Source organism: Gossypium hirsutum, chromosome A01 (genome assembly GCF_007990345.1).
Source record: "Gossypium hirsutum isolate 1008001.06 chromosome A01, Gossypium_hirsutum_v2.1, whole genome shotgun sequence".
NCBI lineage: Eukaryota > Viridiplantae > Streptophyta > Magnoliopsida > Malvales > Malvaceae > Gossypium > Gossypium hirsutum.
Window position 1 is genome coordinate 92,997,041 of NC_053424.1, and position 7,537 is coordinate 93,004,577.

The 7,537-nt window shown below is 34.0% G+C and overlaps 2 protein-coding genes across 2 annotated transcripts; both read right to left on the bottom strand.

Annotated features, from left to right (window-relative positions):
• Positions 1 to 757: 757 nt before the first annotated feature.
• On the bottom strand, positions 758 to 1,608 carry LOC121227826 (uncharacterized protein At1g66480). The gene has a single exon (XM_041110633.1). It carries the CDS (start codon positions 1,541 to 1,543, stop codon positions 869 to 871), a length of 675 nt encoding a protein of 224 aa, XP_040966567.1. The 5' UTR covers positions 1,544 to 1,608; the 3' UTR covers positions 758 to 868.
• Positions 1,609 to 3,715: 2,107 nt separating this feature from the next.
• Positions 3,716 to 7,021, bottom strand: LOC121227827 (U-box domain-containing protein 11). Its single transcript, XM_041110635.1, has 4 exons — positions 6,483 to 7,021; positions 5,633 to 5,749; positions 5,148 to 5,543; positions 3,716 to 5,026 (listed from the first exon to the last, which is right to left on the bottom strand). Exons 1-4 carry the CDS (start codon positions 6,780 to 6,782, stop codon positions 3,956 to 3,958), a joined length of 1,884 nt encoding a protein of 627 aa, XP_040966569.1. The 5' UTR covers positions 6,783 to 7,021; the 3' UTR covers positions 3,716 to 3,955.
• Between the last annotated feature and the right edge of the window lie 516 nt (positions 7,022 to 7,537).

Here is a 7,537-nt window from a genome sequence, read left to right on the forward strand (position 1 = left end):
CGCCACTATTCGAATCCGTAATGCTCTTCCCGACCACCAAGTTCCTTGAAGATAGAGGATCACTCATGGCTATCATTAACGACGTAATACTTTTGTTATTATTTATCCGAAAATTAACTCATTGTTTCAATTTTGAAAAAAAACAAAGCAAATAAAGGGTAATCTTCTTGTTATACATTGAATTGTACTCAAAAAAATTATTCTCTGTAATAATAAAATTCTTTAAATCAAATTGCGTCTCGTTATTTATTTTGGAGCATAAATTTTGACAAATAAAATAATGGGAAACCAAAATGTTTTTTCATTTCATCTCTAACTCTTAGCTCTTATAAAACTAACATTCCCCTACATTTGTTGCTACGTATGTACACAAAATGCAGCAGCATATAGGGCGAGCTCAGAGAGGATATCTTCAATCTTCCATGGCCTCATTAATTTATTTGATTTCTCTCTGCTCCCGAACCTACTTCTATTTGGCTCCCACCTCCTTCCTTCACTGCCACGAAACTCACCCGTTTCTGCAACACCAAAAATAAATCTACATTCTTTAAAATATATGAAAAGACGTGCATGCATGTTTAGAAAAGAGTTGAAAGTAAATCTAGTCAAAATTAATTTTCTTCCTTGCAGTAAAGAAAAATAAAGGTCCAATATCTTTTTTCAATCACAAATAATATTATATTTTAAATATAATATTGTGTTATTTGATTCAATAAATAATATCAATTCAATTTTGATCTTACAAAAATACTTTAAATTAATAACCGAAACAACTTGTTTTATATTTTCTGAAAACACCATTTTCCATAGGTCATATCGTTCACACTATGCAACTAAAGAGATAAGCAATAAATGTCAACTCCAATAACTATGTTCTAATTAACACTCTGTAAATAAATAAATAAAGTGCGTGCCATGAAAACAGGTTCACTGTATATGGGAATGAACTAGCCTCACGTGCCTTGAAACCTTCTCCGGTGCTTCCATGGCTACCCTCCCAACTCACTTGTTGTTTCCCCTTCACCACACCTTCACGTGGGTTGTTCCCCCCATTGGCCGTGCAAAGCTGCATGATTTTCTCAGCTACCTCTTCTTCGTTTTCACTATCTTTCATCAACCTCTCCACCTCCGCCTTGGGCACCCTCAACCTCACCCTCATTGCCCTACTTTCACCTTTCTCGGCCCCCGTGCTTTCCCCTTTCATCAGCGTGAGGTCCGATACCGATCTCCTCGACAACATCAAGCTCTCCAGCCTGTCTTTAGCACTCATGTTCACACCCGACCGAACCCTCCTTGGAACCCTCTCCTTGGGACCTTCGGGCAACACTACCAAGAAGTAAAGCCTCTTAGGCTCCAATTTGTGATGTGCCTCTAATGGCTTTGCTCGAACACCGAAATGTTTAACAGCTTCGGATTCAAGCAACACATGCCCTGGATAATCCTTCACCACATCTTCAGCTCTCACCGGCGTCTTTAGCTTCAATGTTTCCCCGTTTATTTTCATCACCTTGGTCGTCTTTTTCCCTGCCAGGCTATTCCCCATTTTCAACTATTAAAGGGCACAAACTGGGTTTGGTTGGTTGATAAAGGGTTTATAAGGGGATCACTAGTCAACAATGAGGGCAAAGGTTTTGAAAAAGAATGGCCGTAATTTATGTTTGACAATGCAAAATATGAAGACAAAAAAAAAAAAAATTTAAGTACGTAAGATATCGCTTTCCAATTTTGGTGTTTTTTAAACTATTAAGTCCTATAACGAGCTCCATTTTCAGGGTTTACAAATTTACCAAACACTAAAAACGTAGGTTTGGAATTTACGGCCAACCCAACCACGAAATGAAGATAATTTGTATTCGATTTCCCCTGATTTGTGAGGAAATTAAAATTCGTGTTTGATAAATTTAAAAAAATTATTTGATAAATTTATTAAAAATCAATTCAAACTTTACAAATCTATACATCAACTTCACTATTTAAACCAATAAATGTGATAATTTTAAATAATTAATGAATTCCATCACGACAATCGGAATAAAGTTTAGAAAAGTAGTTTAGTCCACCTTACGAGGTATTAAAACGACAGCTACAAAATATTGATTTGTCTCATCAAGTGAAAGACAGCTTCTTCTTTTTTAATTATTTTTCAAGGACACAAACCAAGGGTCCAATTTGACAGTCGGCTCATCAACTTGGAACTCACTTCTTTTCTATGCATTACACTCCTCTCTCATATTTTCTTTCCCTTTTATTTATTTATTTATTAAATTTCGACCTTATGTTATGTTGAAATTAGAGCTTTATGATTGGTAAGTTTTGGGTTGCCTTTTATTCATGATCTAAAATATATGAAATCTTTTTTGTTAGCTTCTATACCCAATATTCATGGGCATGGTCAAGTTCTACAACCAATCAAAATTTAGTCCATTTTTTGGCATAGGTAAATTTCTTCTAGAATATTATATATTTTGCTAAAATGCCCCTAGGAAAAACATATGTAAAAGGAGTTGGTCCAATTCGTGATTTAGGAATAGCTTTGCTTATGAAAATTATTTCCTTAAAAGCCTATCCTAGCTCAAGTGATATTAGATTTATTTGAGTTGTTTTATGGGATTATAAAATTTTCAATCACATTACTTATTTTATTCTAAAAAATTCACATCAAATCATATAATTTTTTTTTAAATCAAATTTCTTCGAAAGAAAATTTTTTTATTTTAAAATTATTGGAGTAAAAACATGTGTCTTTAAATTCAAGTCTTTTTTATTATTGAAATAGAAATAATATCTCAAACCACAGCATGTTTTGATATTTTTAATTAGGCTTAATATATCATTTGATACTTAAGTTTAACACTTTTTTTTTCTAATGTGGTACTTGTATTATTTTTCGGTGTAATCTAGTATTATATTTGAAAAAAATTATATATTTTGGTGTCCAAAGGTAACAATTTTAACTTTTTAGTATTTGATTTGAGTTTTAGGACTGATTTTATAAAAGTTGATTGCTAATAGTATCAGGTTTGAATTTTTCATGATGTTGCTAATAGAGTAATTTTAGTGTTAATTGTGAATTTATTTAATTTTGTGTTTATTTTATCAAATACGGATAGATGTGATTTAATTCCGATTTTAAGGTTGATTTGATAAAAGTTAATTGTTAATGTTATTAGCTAATTATAAAATTTCATCAAATTAAACACTAAAAAATTAACAATGTTATTGTTAGATACCAAAATATATAACTTTATATCAAATACATGTACTACAATAGACAAAAAAATAAAACAAGTACCGCATTAGAAAATGTTAAACTTATGCATTAAGCATTTTAATTATTAGAAAGAAATTATATTTTTAAATTTTAACTTTTAGAAGCAAACAAATTCTTAAATTCTCCTATCAAGAATAAGGATTGGAGAATAAATGCCGATGGCTTAGCTACCAGTCCAAGCTCACAATTTCCATTACTTAGGGCTTTTAAGTAAATATCTATAAAAAAAATTATTGCATACAAAATAGTGTTTCGTTTATTGTGCTTTTGCCAAATGTAATTCGAGTGTGCGATAATAAACTTTCATCAATCAACACACAACCTTTTTAAAGTTAATACAAAAAAGGTTCTAAATTTCATGTATTAAGCAAAATATCTAAACTTTTCACTGTGATAATAAATTTACTCAGAAAATACTTGCTAAATTAAAAAATGACAAAATACTAAAAAAAAATTATTCTTTAAGTTAATCATTATTGAAATCAAATGAACTTTTTACGCACTCATCAATAAAAGAAATGAATACTTAGAGAGCAATGAGAATGGCTTTGTATCTCATGCTCGTCTCCTCAATTCTCATGACTGAAAGGAATAGAATTATGCCAGTTTTGTCAAACAATTACTGTTAAAAGAAAAAAAAAACTTTTAACAAACTGAACTCTCTGCTTAACAACCAAAAAAGGGTCAAAGCTGCTGTAATTTTCGAAGATGCTCCAACAATGAAGTAGCCTTCCGCTTGGCCCTTTCTGTGCCACCCTTGGTGAGCTCCGTCAATGGTACGGCAGCACCAAGCCTACTAATGCATGCCAGATTCTCAGCATCTCTCTTACACAAACAAAGTAAAATGGCAGCTGCATTTTCTTTGTTTCTAGGTAAACCTGTTCTCAGAAGATCGATCAAAACAGGAATGGTGCTAGCCTTTACTATAGCTGCCTTAGCATCATGGTTGCTAGCCAGGATTGACAGTATTGTCAAAGCCTCATCGACCATGCAGTTTCTTGAATCCGTAAGCATCTTCAGCAGTGCTGTAATAATTCCGGCTCTCACAGCACGGCCCTTGTTCCCCTGATAAATGCATAGATTGAATAGAGCAGTTGCGGCATCTTTCTTCCCTCGATTGCTTCCATTTTGTAACAAATCTACCAAGGCTGGTATTGCCCCTGATGAACCGATTATTATTTTGTTCTCATCTGCAAGTGATAAACTAAAAAGGGTAGCCGCTGCATTCTCTCTTGCTTCCATGCTTCCTGCACGGAGGACTTGGACAATGGAAGGAACGGCACCAGCAAGCATTATGAGAGACTTGTTATTTTCGAATATGGAAAGGTTAAGAATAGAAGTTACTGCATGTTCTTGTATTGATGCATCATCTGTTGTTAAAATGTTGACCAGAACAGGTATCGCTCCTGTGTCTGCTATTAGTATCCTGTTATCTGTGCTTCGTTTTGATAGTGATCGGATTTCAGCCACAGCTGCCCTACGTTCCTCTAAGCACCGGCTCGACAGCTTAGAGACCAGTTCCTGGATGGCTGCCATGTCGCCACTAACATCACAGAAAGACCCATCGCTCTTTTTGAGCCTACCATTTGCTAATCCGCTTGGCTGCTCAATGTTATGTTTAGCACACCATTGATTTATTACACTTCTAAGAACATAGTTTGGGGTTAGAGTTAAATTCTCCAGCTTCTGCTGAGTTTTTGGACACGTTACATTGCCACAATCTATCCATCTCTGTATGTAAGATCTCTCATATGTCTGTAGAGTCAAAACAATGATCGATCAGAACGCAGGGCAAAAAGGAAGGGCAGAAGGCAAAAGCTAATCACAGAAAAATGAAAATCGAAATGATAAGTAGTCGTCTCAGGCACAACTATACCTGTCCTGTAGCCACAATCACTGGATCCCTCATTAGTTCCAAAGATATAGGGCATAGAAAATCAACAGGTATTACTAGTGTATCGGGTTTCTTGGTTTGTTCAGCACCCTTAGCAGCCAGATTGTCTTGCCCTTTGGAATCAACCTCATTTGATAGGCAGACCACAGAAGGAATTGAAGAGCTATTCACCCTTTCCAATATCTTAGTTGCCTTATCAGCAGCATGTCTTAGAGTAGTACAACTTTCTGGAATGCTATCCAGCTTCGCTGAAATTTCATGGTTGGTATTGCTGCGCTCTTTTTCCGGTAGCTGGGAAATGGCATTCGAAACTTTTCTTGAATTCAAAGATCCATATCTTTCAGTCGCTCTTCTCAATTGTGCTCTCACCAATGCGACCTGAAAAAAGAAATGGAAGTTGGCGTTAAAAAGGCAAAGTCAATGTAGAAAAAGAAATTAAGAGCACATTATAAATTTTGGAGCTAAACCTGTTCCTGAACCTCCTCTGAGATTTGAAACTGATCAAATGGAATTTTGGCTAAACTTTTCTCCAACTTCCATGTAACACATTGAAATTGGAAAGAGATCCTTTTGGCAGCTCCATCCTTAAATTAAGATATAGCAAATTTCAGAGACGTACCTATAACATAACATATTAAGAACAAATACATATAACCACAATAAAATCCCAGCAACAGTCACTCTGGTAACAAAAAAAAAAAAAACCTCTAAATTTAAAAAAAAAGACATAATTTCTTCTTCATTTTTCATGATGCGCAATTCAATTAGTTAATTGGAATTGTGACAATTAGTGAGACAAAAACTAGCAATCGACAATATTGCGGAGAAGTTCATATTAATAAAATCAAGAAATAGACTTAGCACTCGGATAGATTATGTTATTCAAACCCTTATTTCTCTTAAAATACTCTATCTAACACCTATATTCAACACATATATAGAGGTAAATGATCCTAAAAACTTCACACAAAATCGATGTCAGTTAATGCATACTTTTTCCGAAATGGAGCTTAACTCGAAAATTTTTAGCCCAAAAGTTATTTCTATATGCATACTTTTTCCGAAATGGAGCTAATCAATGTCAGTTAATGCAAACTGAGCCAGTAATTAGAATGTGGAACGTTATCCGAGGAAGAAACAAGTCGACAAATTCTGTCAATTTTGCAACACAACTGAGCCTGTCAGTTAAAACCAAAATGAAACATATTTGCGGGACTTGGCAAAGCCAATTATCAACATTAAAAGACGTATTAATCGAATCATATACTAGCACTTAATGTTCTTTTAGATATATAAGAAGAGGAGATGGGGCTTTACAGGGGAATTAACGGAATGGTGAGCGGAGGCGGCGGACAAAAGACGCTTTGCAGCCTGCAGAGCAACGGCGAGATCAGCCGACCATGAAGAGGAAGAGGAAGAGGAGGAGGAAGCGTGAGGATGATCAGACGCTGCAAAATCCCTGATTTCCTCAAGCAAATGCGTGAATAGAGCTATCCTCCTTACCAGATCCGTGCAATCCTTTTTAAACATCCCGGCAGCCACATTCCCGAGGACAATATCGTGGACAAGGCTGAGCAAGAACGCGGCAGAAGCGTCGGAGACGACTCCAGCGGCCATTAGTGAAAAAGCCAGGCGTCGGCTCGTGATTAGATTGATAGGAGTAGAACAGAGATGCGATTATGATGATGTTGAAAGAAAAGGAAGGATATGCATTTTGTGAGAGAGAGAGAGAGAGAAAGGATGAGTTAATAAAAAAAAAAGGGTATTAAGAGAGAGATTCGCGGTGAGCCAAAATGGAAGGAAAGGGGATACAGTTGGCTTTGGAATCTTACGATTTGTATTTCAACAACTACCCCATTATTCTTTTATTCTTATTTATGTGGATTTTAAGATATCACATACTATTCATTACACCTGTTCATAGTCGGCATGACCTAAAGATTTATCTGAAATATGAAAGAGTTTGGATAAAAATATAAGTTTGAAAAATAAATTTAAATAAAAAAATAAAATCTATTTTTTAGGTAAAATATTTTTTGCCTCTGACCCGAATTCACTAAAAGACAACAAAAATTTATTTTCTTTTTATTTTTTAATATTATTTTTTAATTATTTTCTATCTATTTTATTATATTTTACTATTATGTTGCTACTATTTTATTGTTATTATTTGGATATTGTATCAAATTTATTTTATTGTTAGTTATTATTTTAGAGGCATTTGCTTGTTAAGTTGCATCTATATTAATGTTATTTAAGTATACATATTTTATAAAATTAATTTAAATTAGTTGAGAAATATTTATTTTAATATTTTTAGTATTTTTAATGTATTATATATATTTTAAAATTATATAAAAATTAATATGGGC

What these genes read in the sequence shown, in the direction of transcription:
- LOC121227827 (XM_041110635.1), bottom strand. Translation starts at nt 6,782, where the DNA reads ATGGCCGCTGGAGTCGTCTCCGACGCTTCTGCCGCGTTCTTGCTCAGC. An exon ending in ACCATTCCGTTAATTCCCCT is followed by an intron (nt 5,750 to 6,482) that starts GTAAAGCCCCAT and finishes TCTTAATTTAAG; the next exon opens with GATGGAGCTGCCAAAAGGAT. An exon ending in CAGAGGAGGTTCAGGAACAG is followed by an intron (nt 5,544 to 5,632) that starts GTTTAGCTCCAA and finishes TTCTTTTTTCAG; the next exon opens with GTCGCATTGGTGAGAGCACA.
- LOC121227826 (XM_041110633.1), bottom strand. Translation starts at nt 1,543, where the DNA reads ATGGGGAATAGCCTGGCAGGGAAAAAGACGACCAAGGTGATGAAAATA.